Source organism: Colius striatus, chromosome 3, assembly GCF_028858725.1.
Source record: "Colius striatus isolate bColStr4 chromosome 3, bColStr4.1.hap1, whole genome shotgun sequence".
NCBI lineage: Eukaryota > Metazoa > Chordata > Aves > Coliiformes > Coliidae > Colius > Colius striatus.
Window position 1 is genome coordinate 94,342,684 of NC_084761.1, and position 24,929 is coordinate 94,367,612.

At 48.7% G+C, this 24,929-nt stretch overlaps 1 protein-coding gene across 2 annotated transcripts; it reads left to right on the forward strand.

The window, feature by feature from the left end:
* Positions 1–2,281: 2,281 nt before the first annotated feature.
* On the forward strand, positions 2,282–20,911 carry RPIA (ribose 5-phosphate isomerase A). Of its 2 annotated transcripts, XM_061993890.1 has the most exons (10): positions 2,282–2,549; positions 7,261–7,321; positions 9,280–9,335; positions 12,241–12,300; positions 13,464–13,528; positions 13,847–13,915; positions 14,413–14,554; positions 15,567–15,666; positions 19,669–19,736; positions 19,858–20,911. In XM_061993890.1, exons 1-10 carry the CDS (start codon positions 2,367–2,369, stop codon positions 19,906–19,908), a joined length of 855 nt encoding a protein of 284 aa, XP_061849874.1. In that variant the 5' UTR covers positions 2,282–2,366; the 3' UTR covers positions 19,909–20,911. The 2 variants fall into 2 exon arrangements, with proteins under 2 accessions (XP_061849874.1, XP_061849875.1); XM_061993891.1 differs by having other exon boundaries at positions 19,669–20,911.
* The last annotated feature ends 4,018 nt before the right edge of the window (positions 20,912–24,929 follow it).

Here is a 24,929-nt window from a genome sequence, read left to right on the forward strand (position 1 = left end):
AAGAGGTGTTGCAAGCCAAAGCCATCAGCCATTGCTGTGAAGATATAAACAGGTTTTTCACTCTGTGCTGAACTTCTGGACTAATGCTCCCCACTCCGGTGGGATCTGAGAGGTGTCCACATGTACAGGTGTGCTTCCTGTAAAACCCCCATGATTGTTTTTCTTTTCAGGCAAGAGTAAAACATTTAGGATACCGAAAGGAGGAACCCCAAACACAGCCACCTGCTCCTTTGGGGTTAATATCGTAGAATCATAGAATCGTTTCAGCTAGCAGAAGCCTTTGAACTCATTGAGTCCAGCCTTTGTCCCAGCCCTGTCAACCACTAGACCATTTCCTTCAGTGCAACATCCAGCCAGCAGCTGGTGACTCCAGCACTTCCCTGGGCAGCCCGTTCCAATGCCTGACAACCCTTTCAGTAAAGAAATACCTCACATCCAGTCTGAACCTCCCCTGGCTCAACTTGAGACCATTTCCTCTTGTTCTATTGCTTGTTTCTAGGGAGAACAGACCGACCCCCATCTTGCTACAACTTCCATTTAGGTAGGTGTAGAGAGCGATGTGGTCTCCCCTGAGTCTTCTTTTTTCTCCAGGCTAAACAGCCCCAGACCCCTCAGCCATTCCTCATCTGAGATGTGTTCCAAATCCTTTCCTGGCTTGGCAGCTCACCTCTGGATCCTCTCCAGCACCTCAATGTCCTTCTTGTAGAGAAGGGCCCAAAACAGGACAGTATGAGGTGCAGCCTCATCAAAGCTGAGTCCAGGGGAACAGTCACCTTCCTGCTCCTGCTGACAACACTGTTCCTGATCCAGGCCAGGATGCCACTGGCCTTCCTGCCCACCTGGGCACACAGCTGGCTCATGTTCAGCCGCTGCCAACCAACACTCCCAGGTCCCTCTCTGCCTGGCAGCTTTCCAGCCACTGCTCCCCAAGCCTGTAGCACTGCTGGGGGTTGTTGTGGCCCAAGGGCAGGACCCAACACTTGGCCTTATTGAAACTCATGGCATTGGCCTTGGCCCAGCCATCCAGCCTATTCAGATCTCTCTGTAAGGCTTCTCTGCCCTCAAGCAGATCAACACTTCCACCCATCTTCGTGTCATCTGCAAACTTACTATAGGTGCATCTAATATTAATGCATTGTGGAAGAAAACACCACCAGAGGCTGATTCTTGATGAAACAGATACCCCATTAGATATGTGTATTTGCATTTTAGAATGGTTCACATACAGGAAAGATCATGGCCAGCTAGCAGCAAACACCAAACAACCCTATGGTATGGCCATCACGTGCTGCTCTCTCTCAGTAGCAAGTCACCTGCTTCCTGTAGAAAGGTGAGATAAAGCTGGGTGGTGATAATAGAGTCTTTGTTGAAATATCACCTCATTGTTCAAACATTACCCAGGGAAAACAAAAAGAAGCCTTTCTAGCTTCTTCAGAGCAGAATTGCAGAGGTTGGCAACAAAACCGGTAAGTCACATACACAATTAAACAAAGAACAAACCGGTGGGGGCTTTTCTGTTGTACAAACCTAAAAAAATAAACTATGTGATTCTCTAAGCAATGTGGTCTGACCTTGGAGTGAGCAGTGAGTGGTATATCCCTGCAACTCTCATCCATCTTGGTGGGACTGCAGCTTGGAGAGAAAGGGAGATGCTTGTGCGTGGTCATGCGTGGCTCCCAGGCCTGACTGTGTGGGTCCAGGCTGGGATAAGGACAAGTGAGTGCTGGCTGATAATGTTGTGCTCAGAGGACCAGCGATTTTTGTCATCCCTGTGTTCCTACCTGTGACTGCTGGGACAGCGTCTGTTCCCAGCTGGGACTGGCCTGGGCTTGCCCCTCCGTAGCCTCCAACAAACATAACAACTTTTGAGTGAGACAGTACCACAAAGTTTGTGTCAAACTCCGAGAAAGGCTCTTCCTTAGCACCTCTGGAAGCCCAGGCAGGGTTCAACTAACCCCCTGAGCTCGTTGCACTGGCCGCCCCCTGCCACCTCCTCTCCTCCCTTAGCGCTTCCAGGTGGAACATTTTCCACTCCTCTGCGCTTTGCGGGAAAGCCTCAATCCCTCCATCCTGGCAGATCCGGTGGATCGGTATATATACATCTATATACATCGATAAAACAAGTTGCTCCGCGGTTCGGGGGGTGCAGCAGGCGCAGCCGACTCGCCGAGCCGAGCCATGCCATGCCGCGCCGTGCCGTGCCGAGCTCGGTCGTGCATTGTGGGAGCCGTAGTTCGCGGCTCGCAGCACTACAAGTCCCATCCTCCCGGAGGAAGAGGAGAAGGAGGAGGAGGAGGAAGGGAAGCGGCTCGGGCCAGGCCCCCAGCCCGTGCGGGAGAGCCCCCCGGGGGGCGGGCCGCGGCGGCATGCGGCTCCTCGGCCGGCTCGGCCCGCTCCGCCACACGGCGCTGCCTGCCCGGCCGCCGCGGAGGGGCCGAGCGGGGCCGGCGGCGGGGAGGCGCGGCTTGGCCCGCGGGAGGCTCGGCGGCAGCATGGCCGAGGAGGCCAAGAGGCGGGCAGCCTACGCCGCGGTGGACAAGCACGTCCAGGTGAGACGGGACGGAGCCCGGCGGGGCGCGGGGGCGCGGCCCCCCGTCCCGGTGCGTGCGGTGCCGCTGCGGGCAGGGAGCGCCCCGGGCGCGGAGCGGCCGTGGGGTGCACGGAGCCTCCCGGGCCGCCCCCTTCGGGCTCCGGGGTGCAGTGACGGACCCCGGAGTGTGCGGAGTAGTGCCGGGGTGCAGGGACTCCCTCAGTGCATGGAGTGGCTGTGGGTGCTCGGAGCTTCCCAGTGCCGGAGGGTCCTCGGGAGGCAGGAACTCCTGATACATAGAGTAGTGGCCGTGGGTGCTTGGAGCCTCCCGGTGCCGGAGAGGCTTCGGAGTACAGGGAAGAACCTGGAGTGCACGGAGCAGTGCCCGGGTGCAGGGACACCCTTAATGCATGGAGTGGTCGTGGGGTGCTCGGAGCCTCCGAGTGCTGGAGGGGCTCTGGGTTGCACAGACTCCCAAATACACAGTGTGGCCCCGGGGTGCAGGGACCCCTAATACACAGAGCGGCCATGGGGTGCACAGAGCCTCTCAGGGCTTGGGAGTGCATGACGGGCTCCAGGTTTCATGGAGCAGCCCCAGGGTGCATGGACGAGTTGCACAGATCCCTAGCCCCCTCTCACCCCCCAAAAGCATGGATGGTACTGGAGTACAAGGAGAGACCATGAGGTGCATGGATGGGCCCCACCGAACCTCATCTTCACTTTAAACTGCACTCCTTTAGACTAGAGAGAAGGCAGAAAACTACTTTTGCCTTGTAGTCTCCATGCTTGCCCAGCACACACCTCCCAGGCAGTGGCTCTGTGCCTTGCCTGGCTTGGTATGATGCACCTCAAGTTTAGGGTAACTCCTTGCACCTCCAAACTTTAACCATGCACCATCCTGTGAGCTGGGCTGTGGTGGGAGTTTAGGTGAATGCTATGTCCTGTTCCTTTCCCCAGGCCTGGGGTGCTCTGCTGCTGGCACCCAGTGCCCAAGCAAGGAGCAACAGCCCCTGACTAGGAGGTCATGTCCTGTCCGATGCACAAAGGGAAATGCAACAGGGGGCTTGAATCAATCCCTTGAAGGTCAGATAGGACTGGAACTCTGTGAGTTTTGGCACAGGTTTATAATGAATACTTGGAAGATCAACGGTTAAAGTCACGCAATAGTTTATCTCAGTGTTTGCTGTGCAAGTCCTTTTGCAACAGCAGTGATGAAATGGGTGTAGAATCGCTGCCAAGAAGGTCGGTGTTAGCATTCAGAGGACAAAAAGTCCCCCTTCCTTCCCGCTTCCCCCCATTGGGTTGATGTCTCAAGGTTCCGTTGCTGGTGGCTTCCCTGGTGCTCCACAAACATTTCCCTTGTTTTGCAGCCTCTGCTTCTTCAGAGCAGTCTGTCCCTGCCTGCACAGAGCACAGCCACATGCTGAGACCTACCCGCTGCCAGCCCAACATGCTCAAAAGCTGTCAGAGGAGTGGGGGAGCCTGGGGAACAGACTAGCAGTTGCATAAACCCCCTCTTTCTTACCTAAAACAAGCCCCAAAGTTCTGCATTGAGGAGTTACAGGAGGAAAGATTCATGTTACAAGGTGTGGAGATGAGGCACAACCACTGCTGTGAGTTAGCGTGAGCTGAGTGCACCTTTGATTTGGGGTAAAACAGCAACTCTTGATTTTGGACTTTTCCTAGTGTGATAGCTGGCCTTTGTGCTGGTTTGTGGTGAAGTACACTTAGGATAACGTTTCTGGCCATGTCCTAGCTGATGAAAGTTCAGCTAGCCAGGCTGATTAAGTAAAATATTCAGCAGTTGAGGTGATACTGCAATGTTTGCTGTGCCAGTCAGTTTGAGGGAATGGTGGAGAAGCAGGTTACAGTTGCTGCCAAGGAGTTAGGTGGTGTCCCCCTGAGTCTGCACTGTCAGGGTGCAGCTGCTGTTGGTAATGGATCATTAGTGTTATTGCTGTTAATGAAGGGAGCAGTAACGGCTCAAAGCAAAGCTGCAAACTCCCTTCTTTGCATGGCAGCAGGATGTGGGAGATGTCCCTGGCTTCAGGGTTATGCTGGACAAACCTCCCCTGCTTAACTGCTGTAAATCCCTGGCACTGTGGACTTGATACTGGTACTAGGTCAGACTCCTCACTTGGTTACTCTCCTTCACGCTCGTTCCTGGCTTGGGCCAGTGCAGCAGCTCCTGGGGGATTAGGAGAAGATAACTTTTTATTCTTTATTTTTAAAAATTAAAGGCAGATTGATGTGTTTTCCCACAGCACTTTTTCCCTGGCAGCTGTAGGAGCCGAGTTCCCCAGTACTGGAGCAGACACTGAGATCACCAAGCTCGGAAGCTGTGGGCTGTGCTGCTATGGTGGCTGGGAGGAGTGAGGCTAGCCCAGGGCTTGGGGCTTTAGAACTATAAGCTGCTTGGGGAGAGCTGGCTTTGTGTTTATACAACACCTCAAGGCAGGCCCTGTTGGCATTTCTGACAGAAATGAAAAGATGGGTGAGAGCTGTAGGTCCTTCTGCCCTAGAGGGCTGAGGATTATTAAGAGGAAATTTTGGGCTTTGGACTGGATTTATCTCCTGCAGTTTGCTCACGTAAATCCTAGTCCTGGAAACACATTGGACTAGCCAGCCCGTGTGCTGCTGCTGACAGCTACTTGGTTTGCATTGCCTGGTTGGTATCTCAAATGCTGGGACGCATCCCTCAGCCCCTGGGTTAGCAGGGACAATGCTTGGTTGCTACTCACTCTGCTCATGGACTCCATACATGGACCCTCAGCTGTGCTGTGGCTCAGTGCCTTGGTTTTGTTTGCTGGGGCTTTGTTAAGGAACCTGAAATGTCTTTTTTGTTGCATGGGGTGCTGTGAGCTGGATCTGATCCTTGCATGCTGATCTTGTCCTCTGCTTCTCGCCAGCATTCGTCCTGATTTTTAAAAGTGGATGATGCTTTTTTGGCTGGTTTTGCCCTGGTTTGGGCTTGGAGTTGAGGAGGGAGAGCTGGAGTCATGGTAAGGCAGGGGTTGTGACAGCACCAGTTTAGACTGGATTAAACTATTTTTCTGGGAAATCTGCTTTGACCAAAGTCTTGCCACTGCCTAAGGGAGGGAGCTTCACCCATCCTCACTGCAGGCAGGCGTTTATCACCGGCGATGGGCTGGGACCTTCTGAACTCTCTTCATCACAGTAGAGTGGCTGATGCTGAGGCTTTCCCCATCCCTTTAGGACATCCAGCTGCTTCATGAAGCTGTCCCACCCTCTAGAAATGAGGGCCAAGAGAAGAAACTGTCTCTTCCCAGGTCAAAACGAGTCTCTGGGGAACATTGGTACTGCCTGTGTCCCACCAGCCCCCGAAAAGCTTTGCTTGCCCCTTCCTCATCTGGCCACGCTTGGCTCTGCCTGCTGAGCAGGGGAAGCTGAGGACCTAGGGAGCAATTGGGTTTCAGCTGTGATCTGCTGCTTTCTCTGTCTTTTGCAGAGTCACAGGGATGAGTGAGGGCTGGGACATCAGCTGGGTCTCTGGTTGTGTGCTGAACTTTGTTTTTTTAAGTTTTTAACTAGAAGCAAGGGAAATGATTAATCTCAGAGGAACGTGACCTGCCTTGAGCTCCACCTTTCCAGGCAGGCGTGCATGTCAGTAAGATTTTAGCTGGTTGAAATACTGCAGGTGTAGCTTTTTCCACAGCTGCTAAACTCTGGATTTGCCAGAGCTCCAGGGAGAGAGCTCCAGACCCGTCTAATGTCCAAGAGATAACGCACATCAGCTCTGTGCCCTCCTCTCTGACTGGCTTAACATCTTTCACATCTGAAGTCCCTGGAGTGACGTTGGACCTCCTTAAGTCAATTTAAGCTTTGAATCTCATTCAGAGAGGGGCAATGCATTGAAAGTGTGCTAGAGGCCTCAGGTAGCTTCAGTGGATGGGAGATTGAGGTGATGATAAACAAGAGATGTACATCTAAGACCATCTTCTTGGGGAGATAACACAAATGCACACATCCACCCTCAACCTGCAGCACCTTTAGAAGCATGTCTGTTGCGGATGAGAATGTCTGTTGTGGATGGGATGGTAACAATCCTTCTTAAACGTAAGCAGAGAAAGTCCAGGGCTGAGCTGTGGTTAAAATGTGATCCTCTTCAGCATACACTACCAGGCTCACCCATCTTTCAAGCGTGTTGCTGGACTGTCATATAAGTAATTGTCTATTCTGTTTCAGAGGGTGCTTTTTATTGCACTTCAGGAATGGCTGTGCGCTTTGCTTTGGCTGCTGGTGCATCCCTACCATTTACTAACAACACCGTTGGCAGCAAACCTGGGCTTTTACTGTGTGGCTTCCTTGGGAGATGTTATCTTGAGGTTGTTTCAGCTTCTTCCTCTGTGGTATTGTCTGAAACTCCCAGCTTTCCGGCAGGAAGGGGTCCATGGAGTGCCAGAAACCAACAGTGAGCGTGCATTGAACACCCCGAGAGTCAAACAGTGGGGGTATTTCTTGAGCATGTGTCCTTTAAGGGAAGGGCAAGTTACTTAAAATCCCTTAGCCACAGATAGTGATCATGCCCTCACTGGCACTGTGTGTTCCGTTCCTTGCCTGCAGCGTGCTAAGGTGTTTTGTGTCAGCGTGCATCTCTGGGCAAGGTTTGTCTTGCATGTATTTATAACACTGAGGCTCCTGAGAGAAGCAGGCAGCCCCTGTGCTGAGCCCCCAGTAACAGCTCTCCTCTGCCTCTCTTTGCTTTGCAGAACAATCAAGTTCTTGGGATCGGAAGCGGGTCTACGATTGTCCATGCGGTGCAGCGATTAGGTAGGATGCTCCCCTTCGGGACCCTCCCACTGCTGAACGTCCCCTTGCCCAGACATCCCAGCTACTTCACAAACCATGTTAAATTGACTGGATACTGACTTGGAGCTGATACATGGGGCCTGCTCACTGACTGCTGTGTCCTCCTTGAAGCTAAAGGTTAAAACTGGCTCTTGTGCTCCAAATTTATTGCACAGAGTCCCGAGGAGGTAATGATTTGCCACCTGTTCTCCCCATACAGCCAGGAATGCTGTACTGGCACCCAGCACAAACTGGAGCTGAACTCCTCCTTTGGCTCCAGCTCTGCTCAGTCCCGACTCGCTTTGTGGCTTTGGGCCATGCAGCTGCTCTGCTTCCGTTAACCCATTTGTATGCAGCTGAGGCTGCTTGCTCACATCCACAGCATTCACACTGAGGGTCCTGCTGGGGTGTAAAGGAAAGGAGGAGTGAGAAATCCTTCTGTGGTTTTTTTATACCCTACAGCTAGGTTTATCTGCTTGTCCCAGGTACAGGTTTGCTCAAGGTGTGATTCATAAAATTTCAGCAAAATATTCAAGTGAGGGAAAAGCATTTTTGCCAAGTGAATGAGGGTAATTATCCTCATGCCTCATCACACAGGACTGAGGCTTACAGTCCCCTTTGCAGGGCACTCTGAGCCCGAGGGTAGATCTGCTCCTGGAGGTGCTGTACCTCCTCCTGCTTTGCTGTCCTTGGATGCAAAACAGAGCAGCTGTGTGTGACAGTTGGGAGTGCATCCTCAGTCCTGTTCTTGGGGCACTTGCTCAGAAGCAGAGTTCAGTGTGTCCTGCCTGGGTGGCTCTGCATGGCTGGAAAGTCCCTGGTGACCTTGAGCTCCCTGGGGCAGAGCTGTTCCCCAGCCCAGGATGGGTGAGAGGGGTTCAGGTCTGAGCACAGAGGGTTGAGGGAAGTTCTCCTTCCCGTCTGCTCTGCTCTGGAGAGGCCACATCTGGGTATTGTGTCCAGTTCTGAGCTCCTCATTTCACAAGTGCAAACAGAACTGCTGGACAGAGTCCAGCACAGGGCTACCAAGATGCTGAGGGGACTGAAATATCTCCCAAACCAGGAAAGGCTGTGAGATCAGGGGCTCTTTAGCCTGGAGAAGGCTGAGGGAGGACCTTAACAGTGCAGATAACTAACTGAAGGGTAGGTGTTGAGAGGATAGGGCCATTTTTTTTTCTGTAATGCCCAACGACAAGACAAGGGGTAACGGGCACAAACTGGAACACAAGAAGTTCCACTTGAAGAGGAAAAACCTTTTTCCTATGAGAGTAACAGAGCATGTAGCCTGTGTGTTTGCTGTGGTGCAAGAGCAGTTGCTGACTGTCAGGCTGTTGGCTTATGCCTAAGTATTGTAATGACTAAAATAACATTTTGCCCATAATGATATCTTGGTAATAAACTTTAGTCATTTGAGGTTAACCTAAGGGAGGAAATATTTCCTTCCATTTAATGGAATACTGTCTTTTATTAGTACTTTCCCTGCCATATATTTAAATACTCTGTAATAAATGAATGTGATGTCCCCAAGGCAACAAGCCAGAAAACCTTTCAGACAGCTGCTGAAGCTTTCTGTTTACAAGGAGTGCAGCAAAACCTGTCTAATGGAGTGAGAGAGGGGAGTGGGGCTAATTTCCCTGCTGACAGTTTGCTGACAAGGCTCCTCTGCTGCTGGAGACACAAAGGTTAATGGCTCATGGTGTCTTGGGCTGAGCCAGGGTGGGTGTTGAAACGTTTCTGACTGTAGAAACTGAGCCTTAGTCTGTGCTGGGTGGCACCTGTTTGCTTTTTGAGCATGACTGAGTTATTTGCAAGCCAAGCAAGTAATTGCAGTGATTCAAAGGGACTGGTCTGAGCTGAGATTTCTTAAAGTGAAAGTTGGTGTGTTTTTTTCCTTCTGCAATGAACAAACTGAAGCTTCTGCTTTTTCTTCTTTCGTACAGCTGAGCGGGTGAAAGAGGAGAACCTGACCATTGTCTGCATCCCTACATCTTTTCAGGTGAGTACTTTCCTCCTTTGCTTTCTGCTACTCCAAACACTCGCACAGGGAGTCTTCCCTTTGGCTGTGGGACGCAACTACACTGCTCTCTGGACCAGCTCACTGCTGTGCCAGTTGCCTGAAAGCAGTGGGGATGCAGAGAGACCTGATGAAGCTGGGTGCTGTCTTACCCTGACCTCAGCTCCAGGGATGCCCGAGTGCTAGGAGGTGTGTTTTAACCAGTGTGGCAATGCTGGTTGTGTCACTGGTGGTGTGTGGCTTACTCTGGATCCTGCTTGCAGAAAAAGGCTGTTTAGTGGTGAAGCAGACTCAGAATGCAAAACTCATCGGAGACACTTGGTCTCCTTTTGATTCTGTATCAAGCCCTGAAAGCTGTAAAAATCACCCTGCAAGCAATAATAGCAAGCTCACGTGTTTTTGAGAGGAACTTGAAATGCATCAGCTGGCTTTTATAAGAAATTGCAGAGGAGAAATCAGCTGAATCTTTTCTTTGCTGTGCAGCTTTTGCAGGACTTGGCTTCTACCAAGCCAGATGTTGAGAGGTTTGCAAGAAGGGAGAGAAAGCAGATTGGTGGTGAAATGCAGAACTGCTGGGGAAGCTTCTGAGCTGCCTCTCTGCCTTCAGACACAGAGGTGGGGGACCACCTGCAGAGTTTTCAAGGCTGGGTGGCAATGCCCTGGTCTAGGAATTGGGCATGTGTCCTTTTCCTGGTCTTGGTGTGGACCTTGGGATTGTACTTCTCTCACAACATTTTCCCTGTGAGGACAGTCAAGCAGTGATGCTGTGCAGAGTCCTTTCTTTGAGGTTTTCAAGACTTGAGTGGGCAAAGCCTGGTAGCTGACCCTTGCTTTGACTTGGAGGTCGAATAATCAACCTGAATTATCCTAAAGTCTTATGAAAACTTTACATCCTCTTACCCTACAGATGTTCTTTTGAGTGTGGGACAATGGGACTCTCTCTTTTCCCAGCTCTTGCAAACAACCGGTGTCGGACTGAGACATAATGCAAACTGCTGCAAAGGGCAACAAGTGAAAACTACCAGTACCTCTCTTTCAGATATAGACTGTGGTGAGAGTCTGTCTTGGATCTCTCTAAAATGATCCCCTATCTTGAGATACCATGTTCCATTTGAACCTAGGAAGAGTGCTCTGAGTTCAGTCTTTGGATCTCACAGAAAATAAAGCTCTTGTAGTGACTGTGAGCTGGAGTCTGCCCTACCTTGAAGTGTTAGGATACGTTGCTGTTAAAGGAAAGAGGCAGATTGCACACCTTCAGGAGCCCAACCCCCCCAGATACGGGGTTGCCTTGTATCTTTTGCAGTCTCTTAGATTGCACACAGTTCCAAGTGAAGCGTTCCCAGATCAGCAAAACAGCATCTGGTTTTTGCTATGTACAGGCATAAATGGCTTCCTGAGGTCATTGACAAAGAAGAATTGGTTTCAGTGGGCTTTTATTCTCCTCCCTTCCCTCTTGTCAGGTTGGGTTGTTCCATCACCATCAGTAAAGCTAGAGCAGGGGTAAGTATCTGTCCCTTGGCCTTTGCATTGTTTCTTTTCACTGGGACGTGTGCTGAGAGCACGGAGTGAGACTGTTCTTGGCAAGTGCTGCACAGTTTCAATTGCTTTTTCCCCAGTTGTGGGAGCTCTGCTTTTGATTACTGCTGCTCTGCTCCCACCACTTTGCAAGCAGAGAGCCTGAAGTTCAGAGCCACTTTGTTTCCACGCTGCTGACTGGTCAGGATCTGGCCTGCATGTGCAGCACAGTGTTTTTCAATGCTGTTGATTCCCAGATACCTGAAATCTCTTTACTTGGACACCACATAATGAATGTAAAACCCACTGGTTTTTCTTCTTTTTATTTTGTGTGTCCTTAGGGCAATTCTAGTGCACAGATCAAGAACCCACAGCCTGTGGGTGTTAAAACTGCATGCTATGAAATACCACGAGAAACGATTCAAATCCTATCTCATTGCCAGGAGTAGCACCTGCTAACTCTTCTTAATGATTCTGGAGTGCCAAGACATGCAACTGATGCACTTAGTGGGTAAAATTTCAGGGGGTCAATTGATGCAGGCTGTCACACATTGGTTTCTTGGGACTAACTACAGCATGGTAGGAAGTTCAGACTCACAGATTCTGTGCATAAAGGGAGTCTCACTCAGAAGATGCTTTGTAACACAGAAAGTTCAGCCCATTGAAGGCTCTCTAAGCTTGAGCTTCTGTTTAAACTGGCCAACTAAGTGGAGAGTAACTCCAGATGAAGAGGAGGGTAGCTCTGGATGCTCTGTGTTGTATTGCCACTAGAGGGAAATAAATGGCTACTTCAGTAAGGGGAGATCACAGCCACAAAAGAGCAGTTTCAGGAGGCTTCCCAGACTTTGGTGGGGTTTTTTTTTAGTTTCTTTGTTTCGTTCCCAATGAAAAATACATTCATTGTTATTCCAATATTGCTGTGGTGTAAATATTTCATTTCCTTACTCTCATTTTTCAGCTGAAGGAAATCAGCAGGGCTGGATGGGTGGGAGGGAGAATGATGTCCAAGTTGAAGCAACACAGGACTCAAAAATCCCACGTCTGCTCTGATGCTTAGACAACACAAGTGATTCCCACCGAGCTGTTGAGGCCTCCTGCTGTTTAGTATGGAGACACCTCAACCTAGGAGTCCCATTGCACTATCTGAGCACTTCAGTTCAAATCAGGGTTTTCTTTTGATAAAAAGAATCTAGTCTGGAAGGATCATTTTCTCCTCACCGTGTGTTCCTGCCGCTGTCTGCAGCCTCTTCACCAGCACAGGGAGCTCTCCCAGGGAGACTCCAACCTTGTCACAGCTGAGGAAATGACATGAGGAGTTTGTTTTCCTTCCCTGCTGCCAGTAAATGGTGTTTGCTGTGTTCTTGGTGCACAGGCCCGTCAGCTGATCCTGCAGAATGGCTTAACGCTAAGTGACTTGGACCGACATCCAGAGGTAAGTGAGACTGCGGAGGTGAGACCTCACCTGACCTTCTTCTAACCTCGTCCTTCATAAAGCATCAGGCTCCTTTGTCCTCCCCTGAGGATGAGAGTTCATGCAGCCAGCTGCAGAACAAGAGTGAGAATTAGTGTATTTATTTTTTCCTCCAAGCCATAGTCTTGTTTTAGTGCTTGTCTCCTTAGATGGCAAGTAAGCTGCTGGTTGTGTTTCCTCCAGCTGTATGACATCTCTTCCAGGCTGAGGCTGGCTGGCCTCTGATGGGGATATAGTGTTAAAGAATTCCAGAATGGTGGGCTTTGGAAGGGATCTCCAGAGCTCATCTAGCCCAACCCTCTGCTAAAGCAGGTTCCCTTCGATCAGGGGGCACAGAAACATGGCCAGGTGGGTTTGGAAACCTCTAGAGAAAGAACCTCCATACTCTATCAGGGCAGCCTGTGCCAGAGCTCCCTCGCCTGCACCAAATAAGTTTCTCCTTGTGTTCCAGTGGACCTTCTGGTGTTCCAGCTCATGCCTGTTACCCCTTGTCCTGCCACTGGGCACTGCAGAGAAAAGACTGTCCCCATTCTACCTGCCCTTTAGGTATTTATCAACACTGATAAGGTCCCACATCAGCCTTGTCTTCTCCAGGCTAAACAGCCCCAGTTCCTGCAGCCTTTCCTCATAAGGAAGATGCTCCAGTCTCCTGATCATCTTGGTGGCCCTGCACTGGACTCTCTCCAGCAGTTCTCTGTCCCTCTTGAGCTGGGAAGCCCAGAACTGGACACAGGACTCCAGATGAGGCCTCACCAGGGCAGAGCAGATAGGGAGGAGAACCTCCTTCAGCCTGCTGCCCACAATGCATCCCAGGTTTCTCAAGTGTTGTGACCAAGATTTTCCCCAGGAGCTGACAATACTAGAGGATGAAATTATGTGCCTTGCAGGTCAGCAGTTGTTTGGGGTTTCTTTCTCCCATGCCTGTGGTTTAGCAGGGCCTGGTGTCTTTGGGTGGATGATCAGATGCTCATCTCTGGTCAGGTTGTCAAGGTGACCCCAGCTCTAATAATAATAACATTTCTGGCTGCTGCCTGTGACACGACACCCTCCCAAGCTGAACTCATAGCACTGCCTGCATGCTGCATGGCAGAGGTTTCCACACCAAGTTTCTCCTTTTCTTACAGCTTGATGTTGCCATTGATGGAGCAGATGAAGTGGACTCTGACCTCAACCTTATCAAAGGTGGCGGGTGAGCTTTGCTGTCTGTCTGTGCATGGTGCTTGTGGCCACCTCTCCTGGCTGTGGCTGTCTCCAGTAGTGGGCTGGAGAGGCTGAGGGGATCCTGTGTAGGGTGTATGTGGGAGATGGCTCCTGACCAAGAGCATGTGCAAGGAGCAGGGTGGGTAAAGTGATGGAGCAGGGGAAGGAGCCCTGGCATGAGGCAAAAACAGCTCCAAAACCAGCAAGAACACAATGGAGGGGACTGGACTTGAGGAGCATCAGGCACACTGAGGAGCAATCTGTGTTCTGAATTTTATATTACAATTTTTTTCCCCCTCCTTTGCAGGGGCTGCTTGACACAGGAGAAGATAGTTGCAGGATATGCAAAATGCTTCATTGTTATTGCTGATTACAGGTGAAAATATTTCTGTGCATTATACCTCTCTGTCCCTTGGGAGGATTAGGGTGGGTCTGTGTTAGGCCAGTATTGTCCTTCCAGTGGGTCAGGGGAGTAGGAATAGGTGCAAATGAGCCTGACTTCCAGTGTTTCAGCAATTCAATTTAGCTTTTTTTTCTTACCTTTCAACTCAGCAGGTCTGCTCAGGAGTCAGCAGAGCTTGTGGGGAAAGAGCTGCTCTGCTCTTTGTGCTCTGTGATTGTCAGCAGAGGATATATTTCCTCTTCTGTCCATACAGCTGCAGGGCTGTAGAAAAAATGACCCATGTCCTGCTTGTCCAAAACGTGTCAAAAACAGTGCTTGTGAAGCATTATGCATTAAACTGGTTCTTCCTACACATATGAACTGAGCTCTGTGCCCTCCGAGGCCTTGTGCTTGAAGGGTTTGCAAGAGGAAATGTGCCTGTGGTGCTGGTGATGTCATGTCTGATGCTGATCCCACCTCTGTGTCCTCAGGAAAAAATCTGAGAGCCTCGGGGAGCAGTGGAAGAAGGGAATTCCCATCGAGGTCATCCCCATGGCTTATGTCCCTGTCACCAGAGCCCTGACCAAAAAGTTTGGCGGTGTGGTGGAGCTGCGGATGGCTGTGAGCAAAGCAGTACGTGTCTCATCAGCTCTGCTTCCCCAGAGGAGCCACCTGAACGTGGGCAATTGGAGCAGCAGAGGTCTGGCCTTTCATCAAGTTAAATCCAGGCCTTCATTCCCATGAGTGGCATTCTGTGTGATTCCTCCTAATTGTACTTTGGTTAATGAACTGGGAACTGGGTGTTTAGGTGTTCAGGCTGCTCATGGAAAGGCTCTTTGGCAGCTAAAACAAGGATCTTTGAGGTAGGGAGAGGAGAGATTGCCAGGCCAGGTCTGACCTGCTGCTCTGCAGGGATGTTTGGGGGCTGGAGGGCAGTTTGTGCTACCAAAGAGAGTCTTGATTTGGTGGGGCAGCTAATGCTCCATCCCAGGCTCCTCCATGATACACAGAGCCAGATCAAACTGAAGCTGCTTTGCCTCTGCTGCCACTGTCCTGTCCTGGCTTGGGCAGCAAGGGTTTGCCAGGGGAAAGGAGGACTGTCTGTAGGAATGGCTGGAGTTAAGGCCTGAGGGCAGAATGCTTGGTTTTAAAACATCTAAATCCCAAGAGGATCTTGGGAAGCTGCAGTTAGGTGCCTGAGAAGAGCACATCAGTCCTTCTCTGTGAACTTGAGACCAGTCTTGCTCAGGGAATGCACATCTGTGCTTCTCCAGCACAGCCTCCACGTCCTTGGAGGGTGCTGGTCCCTCCTGTGTTGCAACACCTCGTCCTCAGACCCAGCTGTCTCTGCTCTGTTCAGAGGACTCAATTGCTCCTTTTGTTGGGCCTGAGAGCGTGTTGGGCACATCAGGGATGCTGAAGTGCAGCAGTTCAACTCTGAAACCTCCCCATGGCATCTAGCAGCATGGTGAAGCAGAGGAGACTTTGGTTTCAGTTGCCTGTAATATAATCTGGCTTTACTCTTGTGAAAAAGATGCCCTTGACTCTCTCTAAAGCATTGCAGCAGGGGTGGCTGGTCCCAGGGAGGGCTGTGACAGGCCTTGGCTGGGAGCTCATGGTGGTGACAAATGGGTTTGGTTCCCAGGGTCCCGTGGTGACAGACAACGGGAACTTCATCCTGGACTGGAAGTTTGACAAGGTTCATGAATGGAGTGAAGTGAACACTGCTATAAAAATGATACCAGGTAATGGCTGCTGTTTTAAAACAAAACCCCAAAGCTGGTAAGGCTTGATCTATGCTAGATATCCTGACTGTGGGAGCTCTCCCCTGGGCATAAGGAAATGTGTGTCTGTGTTTAGTGCACTTTTACAGGTCCCTACATTTGTTTCAACTGGAAAGCTCTATCATCTATATTGGTGTGACTGAACCCACCTGGTATTTCCATATGGTGGTGAAAACCTGAAGTGCTGCCAGATGACTTATGACACCGTTTCCTTTAGGCACACCAGTCCTGTGCTCTTCCTTACTCTCCTAGTGCCCATTTAGAGAGGGACTTTTAATGGATACACAGGTGCACTCTGGAGGGAGGTTTCTTACTGGGTTGAGGTTTCCTCTAGAGGGAGGGAGGTTTCTCACTGGGTTAATTTCCCAGAAGCTGCTTGCAGCCCTGCATCCCATTACCATTGTGCAGTCCTATGGGTTCACCTTGCTGTCAGGGTGCAGCATAATGCTATTGCTGTCTCAAAGAGCAGCAGTGAATGATCACACTGTAAACAAAACAATCTCTCTGCAAAGCCTCCTGCCTTGCAAGAGACCTGCTGTCCAGGCTAGGGCTGCTTCTGGATGATCCAGGTCTGCCCAGGGGCAGTGGCAGTGCTTGGACTGTGAAGCAGCAGATAGACTTGGGCATGTCTGGATATCTTTTTGGCAAAGGCTGTTCATGAATCTGGTCAGCTTTTGAATACATTTTGGTGTGTCTTTTGAGTTTATCTCAGATACCTTCCTGCCCCTGAAATCCATTACACAACTGCTTTCACTGACTGTGTAGTCGTCAGAACATGCAGGAACAGATAGAGATCCTGTTACACAAACCTCTGTATCCTCACAGAGCCACAATACATTGTCCTGGCACAATGAAAACCCCAGAGCAGGCAAAGGCCATGAGTGCAAGCTGGGTGAAGAATTGCCACTCACTTCTAGTTGCTTCTGTTGGGTAGTTTTGCATGCCTCAGTGCTGCTTGTAAGGCTGATTTACTGGAAACATACCCATGTTCTTTTTTTCCTGCACTCCCACTGCTGGCATGCTGCCCCTGCCTCGGCTTGTCCAGGTGTCTGTGATTTGCACTTGCCCGCAGTCAGCAGTAGATGGCAGGTTCGGACCTTCAACAGGAGCAGATCTAAAGGATCTCGATGGGCTTGAGAGATGGGCAGAGAGGAACCTCATGAGGTCCAACAAGGACACGTGCAGAGTCCTACATCTGGGAAGGAACAACCCCATGCACCAGCACAGGCTGGGGGTTGAACTGGTGAAGAGCAGCTCTGCAGAGAGAAACCCGGGAGTCCTGATTGATAATAAACTGAACATGAGCCAGCAATGTGCCCTTGTGGCCAAGAAGGCCAATGGCATCCTGGGATGCATCAAAAAGAGTGTGGGCAGCAGGTTGAGGGAGGTTCTGCTCTACTCTGCCCTGGTGAGGCCTCAGTTCTGGCCTCCTCAGCTCAAGAGGAACTTCTGGATAGAGTCCACCAAGATGATCAGGGGACCAGAGCATCTTTCATACATGGAAAGGCTGTGGGACCTGGGACTATATAGCCTGGAGAAGAAGAGACTGATGGGGGATCTCATTAAAACTTACAAGTATTTAAAAGGTGTATGTCAAGAGGATGAGACAACGCATTTTCTCTGTAGTGATAGGTTGAGGGGTAATGGACAAAAGCTGGAACACGAAAAGTTCCATTTAAACTTAAGGAAAAACTTCTTTAAGGGTGAGGGAGGCCTGGCACAAGCTGCCCAGGGAGGATGTGGAGTCTCTTTCTCTGGAGGTCTTCAAAACCCACCTGGATATGTTCCTGTGTGACCTGATCTAGGGAGACCTGCTCTGGCATGGGGGTTGGATTAGATGATCTTTAGAGATCCCTTCCAACCCCTACCATTCTGTGATTCTGTAAAGGAACCCGTGACTGCAGCTGCTCTGGGCTATCCCTGGTGCAGCTCTATCCTAATGCAGTTGCTGCCCATGGCTGTACAAATATCTGTATCATTAGAGCTGTTTCTGTGCAAGGAGCAGTGGCTGGTCATACTGTTAGCAAACAAAGCAGCATCCCTGCAAGGATATCTTCCTTGCATCTCTTGGTTGAGGGATGAGTGATAAATGATGGGACCTGTTCCATCATGTTGGTGTGGAGAAGGTTTCAGCACCATTTGCTGCTCAGAAATGTTTCTGCTAAGGAGAGAAAAGCATCTTCCCTACCCAGAATTGGATGAGCAAAACTTAAAATCTAAATACAGCGGTACTTGGGAGGATTCTGGCCACTTTGTACTTCTGGTAGCCCATGGCCTCTGTTTTTGTGGCCTCTGGCTTGTGGCTCAGTGATCGCTATGGAGTTAGGAGCACCCTATAATTAAATGCAACCAAAAGTACATTTGCAACTGGGCTACAAATTGCAGAGCTCATGTCTTTAAACTTTGAAGTTTTACCCAGATGTTGTCTAACAGTTTTTTCAGGTGTGCTCAAAAGCCAAGTGAGTAAGCTGGTGGCCATGTAGCTGAACACAAGCCAGCAATGTTGCTCCTATGGGTCATTGGATGGTGAAAAATTAGAGAATCATATTATTTGGAAAAGACCTTTAAGATCATTGAGTCCAACCATTAACCTCACACTGCCAAGCCCATCACTAACCCATGGCTCTCAGCACCTCATCTGTGTGTCTTCTAAATATGTCCAGAGATGGGCAGCCTGTGCCAGTGCCTAACAGCCCTCTCAGGGAAAAAGTTCTTCATAATCTCCAACCTAAACCTCCCCTGCTGCAATTTGAGGCCATTTCCTCTTGTCCCATCATTGTTACTTGGGAGAAGAGACTGATCCCCCATCTCACCACAGCCTCCTGTCAGTTCCTGTCTGCGGGACCTGGGGCTGTTTAGTCTGGAGAAGAGGAGATTGAGGGGTGATCTTATAAACATTTATAAATATCTAAAGGGTGGGTGTCAGGAGGTTGGGACATCCCTCTATTCTATAGTAGATAGTAACAGGACAAGGGATGATGGGATGAAGCTGGAACACAAACAGTTCCACAAAAAAGTTCCACAACATAAGAAAAAACTATTTCACTGTGAGGTGACGGAGCCCTGGCACAGGCTGCCCAGAGGGGTTATGGAGGCTTCTTCCTTGGAGGTCTTCAAGACCCACCTGGACATGTTCCTGTGTGACCTGATCTAGGTGAACCTGCTTCTGCAGGGGGGTTGGACTAGAGGATCTCTAAAGGTCCCTTCCAACCCCTACCATTCTATGATTCTATGAGTTGTAGAGGGTTATGATGTCTCCCCTCAGCCTCCTCTTCTCCAGACTAAATAACCCCAGGTCCCTGTCAGGCTTTTGCTCTAGGCCTTTCCCCAGTTTTCTGGTCCATGTCTGGACACATTCCAGCACTTCAGTGTCCCTCTTGTACTGAGTGGCCCAGAATTGAACACAGCATATGAGGTGCAGCGTCACCAGTGCTGAGTACAGGGGGACAATCCCTGTCCTTGTCCTGCTGTTCACACTGTTTCTGATACAAGCCAGGATGCCCTTGGCCTTCTTGCCCACCTGGGCACACTGCTGGCTCGTGTTCAGCTGCTGTCAGTTAACACCCCCCGATCCTTTTCCTCTGTACAGCTTTCCAGCCCCCTCTGCCCCAAGCCTATAATGTTGCCTAGGGTTGTTGTGGCCCAACCACGGGACCCAGCACTTGGCCCTGTGCCCTCGGCCCATCGCTCCAGCCCATTTAAAAGTGCCACACTCGGGACTGTGTTGGTGTAACAGTGGGGAGTAGGGTGTGAGAGTTGAGGCAGCTTTGGGAGTGGTTTTTTACTCAGGAGAGAGCTTGTTTCTGGGGTGGCCACATGGACAAGGCTTCCCAGGGCCTCCCTGGGAAGAGCTTGGACACCTCTCTCCAAACTGCCTACCACCCGCCCCCTACCCCGCCAACAATCAGAGCAGAGGATTGGGGCAGCTCTGGCATTAACCAGGCCGTGCACTGTTGTTGCCAGGTGTGGTGGAGACGGGGCTGTTCATCGGCATGGCGGAGGCGGCATACTTCGGCCTGGAGGACGGCTCGGTGAGCGTGCGGAGCCGGCAGCCTCGCTGACGCCCGCCGGGGCCGGGCTGGGGCCTGGGCCTGGGCCTGCCCCGCTGCGCTCGGCCCTTGTGCCGGTGCCAACCTGATGTTTTGCCTTAAGGAGCAGCAGTTGTGGCGGCAGGCGGGTGAGGAGTCGGTCAGGATCCGCTGACGTGATACTGAATGTCTTTTTCTAAAGAAAAAAGCCAACAAAAAACCTTAATATTCTATTTCTATAGATATATATTTTTACTTTACAGGAACCTTGTCTGTTTTTTAAAGAATCGTTTAAAGAAATTGCTTTAATGTTTTTATTTTGTTTTCTAAGGAATACTTACCAAAAAGAACCCTCCTTGGTTTGTGTTTTGCTTGGGGTTTTTTTTTTGTTATCTTTGTTTCAAACAGAACTTGAACCCTTCTGGTTGGATATAGTCCTGGGTGACTGAGGTCAGAAACACAATCCTAATGCGTCGCTCCTCACCACCCTGGCTGGGAGGGTGACGACCTAACAGGAGCACATCCAGTCAGGACCTGCAGATGCCTTATTTGGAACCTTTTTGGTTCGGTATTTTATGCCTTTTATTTTTCTATACCACTGGTTTTTAATAGTTCAGGATGTCCTCTAATTGTCCTCTGTGCACATGACAATTCTCTGAGCCTAGGGTGAATTCTCTACCTAGGGTGGTCTCTACATCTCTCTGTCTGGCACATTAATAAGGACCTTTTTGGGGCCTCTGTATGGAGGAGACGTTCATCCTTTGAGCCAAATTCAGCTCTCTATTAACTCAGTACCTCTGATTAAAATCTGTTCCTCTAGCTGGAGATGTTCTGGACCTTGTCCTTGTAAACTGAGAGCAGAACTTGGTCCTTGATGAAGTTTACAGAAGCATATTTGAGCAGCTTAGGCCAGTGTGGAGTACTGTTCAGTGGCAAATAGTCTGGTTTGGAATGAAGGTTAATTATCACCCCTCACAGGTGTGGGTTTGTGGAAGGATAGAGCAGAACGCACAGGAAAACTCAAGTCTTCCTGCCTCAATTTTCCACATGTAGCAGGAGAGAGACACTCGTTCAGTATCTTGTTCTCGGTATATAGGTGCTTTGCATGGTTCTGATGTCAAAATGCAAGCCCTCTCGTTATGTTATAGACACTGAAAATAAAGACCTGTTATACCAGATTTGGTGGTAATTTGGTTCTTAAACTAGGCAGTGGGGCAGAACATCGTCAGAATTACTTCTGCTGCAGTTTCCCTTTTAGAAGGGCCCTTCACTCAGGCATTTGATTTCTTGTTGCTTAAGGTAAATACATTACTTATAAATTAACCAGATTATCTCATCAACCCTCATTAACTGCAGCTCCTGCCTTGAGATTACCTTACATTTGCATGTCTAAAACTCTAAAAACACCTTTTTTCTTTAAGACGAAAATGAGCCATTTTTCCATCTTTAAATCTTGTCCTTCTTGCACATCTATTCTGTTAATTCTGAAGCACTTTTACTGACAACACTGCCTGCCATCCAGCCAACAACTTGTTGGGAACACTGGAATATCTCTACCTACAAAGCTGATGCTGCAGAAGCTCTTTGCAAAACCCTGTTTCTTGCCACTGGCTGCTTTCAGATGCATCTTGGGCTCCTGCTGTAACTAGACAAACAGAGAGCAATCCAGCAAAACTTTGTGCCCAATCCCTCTCACTCCACATGCTTCTGGAAATGAGATTAGCAGGAGCAGAGTGTTGCTGTTGACTCTTCTCTCTCTCTCTAAAATCAAACAGCTTCTTCTCAAAAAGCCAATAAAACCATTACTGCACCATTACTTTCTGGCCCAGGACCAGATGTGATCTCGTTCAGCTTTCTGCTTAGCAGGGGCTGGTTAAATCTAAGCCCAAAGGTGGCAGGTCTGATTCTTGAGCTGCTCTGGGTGTTTGGGGTACAGGTAGCACTGCTGGGTGGTTTTGCAGCAGGTGCCACTCCTGGGGTGGGACTTGGGCTGTGGGGTATGGGGACAGAGTTCACTGTACTACAGAAGTAGAATTAAAATCCCTGGATGGAATTAAAATCCCTGAAGGGCTGAAGAAAATGTTGGTGTCTGAAGAGGTTCTGGAAGCTTTGTGCAGATTTGCTCTGTGCAAGCTCCCCCAGCTTGGATTTGGAGTCAGTAAATGGATTTTTGAGTTAAAGATCCCTTAAGAATGGTCCAGTCCTTTCCCTCTGAGGTTGCCAGGCTCGCTAACCTGTCATGACCATCCACATCTCCATCTGACAGTGTGGGGGGGGCTCATTTAGATGTGGGGCACGGAGTCAATCCTCTCCCAGGTGGTATTTCTAGTCCCAATCCTTTTCTAGACTATCATCCTCACCATTGAGATGCTGAGGGACAAGGTTTAGTGATGGGCTTGGCAGTGTGAGGTTAGTGGTTGGACTTGATCTTAAAGGTCTTTTCCAACCAAAACAATTCTATGATCATTATGTATAATTTTTTTGAGCATGCCATGGTAGACCTTCAGATGAGGGTAGGTACCCATGGCTTCCCTGGGCAGGGGCAGTTCAGCTGTGGCCACACTGGTGGGCTGCTCCCAACAGCTCTTAGACTGGAGCTTATTGAGTATGACTTTAACACCTTGGCTGGTTTGCACTGTGGCATCTGCTTTGGACTTGCATTTTTCAAGGTGCTTTTCAAAAGACCCTTAAGAAGCTTTTAGAAAGAGGCCGACTACCTCCAACCTACCCTGCTCCCTTGCAGCCTGGGAAGAATAGCAGTGACATATTGTTAGAAGATGGCATTGGAAACAAATCATACCAAAAGCAGGTGGGAGGAGTTGTCCTTTGAAAGCCCAAGGCAGGATGGCTGTGGCTATTTAGGCAGGTTCCTGCAGTGAGAGGCTGTGAACTTCAGCTTCTGGGCTGTGAGCGCAGGGAGGGGGCAACACACAGCTGATGTAACATTAATGCTGAATTATGGATGAACTCAGCCCTGGAGAAAACAAACACTTCAGGAAAGAGCAACAGCAGCACTAAAATTAATGAGCAAGAGAAGTAATGAAACACTAGTCCCATTCCAAAAAAAACCCCTAAGCAATATAAATATAAGAAGAGTGCTTCAGATTGAATTTAATTAACCTTTGGTTACTAGGTTAACTAATTAAACTGAATTAATTAAACTAAGTAGAAAGAAATCGTTTAGTTAAAGTGAAGCAGCTTGTTCCACGTTATAAAGGAAGTATTACTATCTGTCAGGTTTTTATTGTTGCCACTGTAGGATGGGATTTATGATCTGACATAGTTATTGTTCTGAGCAATGTGACATAAAAAGAGATGAAAATAATTAAGCAGGCAGCCTGGAGGATGTGTCCTCTGTGTACTGAACCAAATGGTTATAGCTAAAGTGATAAGGAGGAAATAAACATATTCTAACTAGCAATAAAAAAATAGCTCTAATGAATATTAATAGGCTGCAGTGAGTACTAATATATTTTAAACATAAAGCCAGATCCATTTTTTAACCAGGTGGATTTAACCAAGGATTGTTTAATGATGTTGGCTTTGGTCCAGCTGCCCCAGGAGTGAAGAAGGAAAAGGAAACTAGTCCTTATTTTAAAGTGATTTTTTAAATGTATTAAGCCTGTGAATCCTCCAAAGCATCGTGGCAGTTTTATTTGACTCAGTACCTCAGCAAAAAGGTGAAGATCAATTTAAAGACCTATAAACTGACATTGTTTTGTACCTAAAACTTCTGAAGTTTGGTAATTTCCCCTTCCAGTAACTTTAATAGGAGTTGCATCATCCTTGTGTCTCCATAACCCCTCAGTTAAAAAGCCCCTATATAATTACAGAACTCAACAGATCTGCTATTTAGAGATCTTGAAACTCATGTGGGATTTGTCTCCTGACAGGACACTATAAATTACCATGAAATTCCCTAATGAAATTTTTTCTGTAGGAGAATCTCTCTCTAACATCATCTGTGTAGGAAAACTGATACCAGATATTTACTATTTTCAGTTTAGTAGACTTTTCTCTGTGTTTTTACACCTGCTGACACAAATCTCTTTTCAACTTTAATGCCACTTAACAGCCTTGTGAAAATAGTGTCAGGTCATCAAAGTAAATACAGGGAGAAAAACAGGAAAGGATCAGTGGCTTGGGTTTGACTATAACAACTTGAATGAACTACTTCTTTTAGTGAAACAAGAAAAGACTTCACAGAGGAATGGTTTAGTGTAAGGTAGGTTTGCTAACAAGGGTCATCGGTCCTGTTGGAAAGTGAAATGCTGCTGCTGGTTTGTTTCTGGAAACTGATAGCAGAAAGATGAAAATCAGGGGAAGAGAAAAAGTGACTGTTAGGCCAACCACTTGGTATCTGTAAACCTCCCTACACTTAATTACCCAAGTTCACTTGGGGTGTTGAATTAAGAACACTCTGCATCATGGTATATTGAAAGTTTGCTTCGTGTTGTTAAAAAGATGTGCAAGTAAAATTGATCTTGCAAAAAGAGTCACAGAAGCTGAAGTGCCTGCTAAATGGAGTTGTCCTTTTATTGTGCACCAAACTCTAAACTCCTTCGTGGTGACCTTCTAATGCAGGATTAATGACAAACAATACTAACATCAAGTATCCTTTCTACTTAGGAGCATCTCAGAGGTTTGTGTAACCCCTTAACTGAAGCTATTACTGGAATGCCTTATAGATCAAAATCATTAATTAAACTTTAATTCCCTTAAAACATTTTCAAAGCCCTAATTTCAGTAACTTGTGAGTGATTTGCCTGCCACAGCTCACTGTTTTCCTGTAGCAGGACTTCATAACTTGTAACAGTTTAATCCCAACCTAACGTGTTTGGCAATGACAAATTCCGTGGAAAGACCCCTCTGAAAATCTAGAGGATACACTGTGATGCTTTTCTTACTGTCTTAAATTCTTACTGAAAAAAAAGACACTCTTGCCGTCCTCTAAGCTTACATGAGTGTTGTTTTTTGAAGAGGAGATTATCATTCTGTTTACTTTTATATATAGCTAAGTGAGGGCTGGACCAGATCAGGAGAGAGTCATATCCAACAGCTGGTAAATAATGTGCCACAGCTGTCTCTGAAGAGCAGGCAGATGCTCACTGTTTCGTTCTACTGAGAAGATCACCTGGATTCAAGATGTGATCCACTATATAAGCACTTTGGGAAAGCTCAGCCACTTCACTGGGA

Excerpts from the sequence above, each read along its gene's own strand:
- RPIA (XM_061993890.1), top strand. The coding sequence starts at position 2,367 with ATGCGGCTCCTCGGCCGGCTCGGCCCGCTCCGCCACACGGCGCTGCCT. Across the intron at positions 9,336-12,240 it reads GCATCCCTACATCTTTTCAG|GCCCGTCAGCTGATCCTGCA; the intron begins GTGAGTACTTTC and ends CTTGGTGCACAG. Across the intron at positions 19,737-19,857 it reads TCGGCCTGGAGGACGGCTCG|GAGCAGCAGTTGTGGCGGCA; the intron begins GTGAGCGTGCGG and ends TTTTGCCTTAAG.